Source organism: Monopterus albus, unplaced genomic scaffold (assembly GCF_001952655.1).
Source record: "Monopterus albus unplaced genomic scaffold, M_albus_1.0 scaffold108.1, whole genome shotgun sequence".
NCBI lineage: Eukaryota > Metazoa > Chordata > Actinopteri > Synbranchiformes > Synbranchidae > Monopterus > Monopterus albus.
The window spans coordinates 17,776-20,086 of NW_018127988.1; the positions used below are offsets into that span (position 1 = coordinate 17,776).

A 2,311-nucleotide genomic window follows, 5' to 3' on the forward strand; every position below is an offset into this window, starting at 1 on the left:
GTCTCTTGTGAACTGTCTACTCATAAACGTGCAGAGTTTTAGTTCCGTCAGCATTCATTCATTCACCTTGTGTAAACTGACGTTCAACATCAGTGTCGATAGTTTTACCATATGCTTGTAGATATTAAGAGTAAAGTCGAGTCAAGTCAAAAATCTTTATTGTCATTATGCATAGCACAACGAAATTTCTTCCAGCAGCCCTCGGCTTAAAAGGCACATTATTTACATAAATAACACAAGAATTGTACAGTCAATATAAGAATATGAATTGATAAAAATGAATATGTATAGGACCTAATCAGGTCAACAGCATATTAGCAGCAGAAGAATATAGTCCCATTGTAAATATCTGTTTTATAAATGGAAAATAAGCTTTATGAATGAAGCCTCTGATACTATATGGCTAACATGTGACTTTTCTGATGTACAAATAGCTTATTGAACCTTATGGGTTCAGGTACTGTGGTGTACACTGGAGTAGACTCTATTAGGCACAACTGTTAAATCTGATACAGGACAGTTCTGCCTTTATAAATCTTATGATGCTTTGCCTGATACATTCATGACTGTAGCAGAACAGGCACATGTCTACTATATTATATAATGCCGTCCACTACAACATCATTGCTAACTTTAACCTCAATACACATGATGGAACTAAGTAACATCCCTAATGTTACTTTTTAGAACAGAACTAGCTAATTCTATTTTAGTTCCTAAATGTTATGACACCCAGTGCTAGGTGAGAGAGAAAAGTGTTAAGGTATAATTTAAGGTGGAGCCACTCTGTTGTATTAGACTGTACAGGTATAGCTACCAGGCTGACTATTGTGTGTATTTTTCCATGCTATCATAATTTTTTACTTGTGTTGCTTTTTTTTCTTTCAAAAAGGCTAAAATCACAAGCTTGGAGGACAATGGCTGTTCTGTAGAAAAATCTGGGTTTTTTTCCCAAATAAAAGACTGGATTATATCTGTTAAACATGACTTCAGTGTATTACTGTAATGGTTTGCTTTGTCCATTGTGATAGCTTATTATGGAAGACGGCATGAAAGTATTATAAATGAACTGTAATGTAAACATGTCTGTGTCACCATTTACAGGGGGTACTGCTCCCGCAGGCTGCGTCGTCTTCGCAAGACTCTTGGCTTCAAAATGGGAAACCGTCACAAGTTCATTGGGAAGAAAGTAACTGTCGAAATACTTTCTGACAGCAGGTAAAGGAATCAATAATCTAAGGTGGACAGTAGTGTAGTGCATTGCCTGATGTTGTGAACGTGTGTCCCTCAAATACCAGTTTGACACAGGATAATCAGCAGTGCTGAAATCAAATAGTTGTTGACGGTTTATCTCTTCTGTGTCAATTTCCAAAAGGTTTAGTGCCTCTTTCTGCTGACATTCCATTTCATAACTGCCGATTCAGCTTAAAACTGGTATACCACCCCAGTGGCCATTAGCGCCTTTTTAATCTCAACATCAGTCAGGAGCTGTCACAGATTGTTAGTTATATAAAACTGGTTCTGTAAATGTCATTTGGTACATACAAGTATCACCAAAAATCCTCTGCATCTTCTGTGGTATATGTATAGAATGAATATCCTGTGGCTTCCAAAAGTTTTCAGACCCCTTTATAAAATGATGAAATTCCATGCCCCCCTCCAGATATCTATTGCTGGTTTTGATGGAGGCAGAGCGTGCATGGAGCTACGCCATGCAGCTGAAGCAGGAGGCCAATACAGAGCCGCGTAAGCGCTTCCACCTGATGGCACGTCTGCGCAAGGCGGCCAAGCACAGTGAGAAACTGGCGAAGCTCTGCGAAAGTCACCGTGTTGATGCCAAGACAAAACTAGAGGCACAGGTACGCAAGAGAGTGTCACCTAGAGTCTATGTTCAGATATACTGTGCAGTTGTAGAATAATGGGTATACGTCTACAATTAGACTGCACCCTTACAGTCGGCCTTTGTCACATTGTCCTTCCACTCTGTATAATTTGTTCATGGTGGATACTTGTTACAATGTATGAAACAACTACTGACATTGCTCATACACAGAGCCTTTTATTTAAAGCCATGTTACAGGAGCACAAATGAGATTCTAATTCTTACAACAGCCACAAATAGTAGTTAATTATTTAATTACAGGCCTACACTGCATACCTCAGTGGCATGGTGGAGTTTGAACTTCAAGAGTGGAAGCGTGCCATGGAGGCCTTCAACAAGTGCAAGTGAGTTTTTAACATCACTATAGTTTATTAATACATTGGCAGAATAAGTGGGTATATGTTTGTCATGCATAAATTTTCTTTTTTT

General features: G+C 38.6%; 1 protein-coding gene across 1 annotated transcript in view; it reads left to right on the top strand.

Annotated features, from left to right (window-relative positions):
• The window catches only part of srp68 (signal recognition particle 68), a 9,325-nt gene that overhangs the window by 752 nt on the left and 6,262 nt on the right, over positions 1 to 2,311 (top strand). The window contains 3 exon segments of the mRNA XM_020611000.1: positions 1,098 to 1,218; positions 1,664 to 1,859; positions 2,144 to 2,252. Coding sequence (XP_020466656.1) covers positions 1,098 to 1,218; positions 1,664 to 1,859; positions 2,144 to 2,252 — 426 coding nt within the window.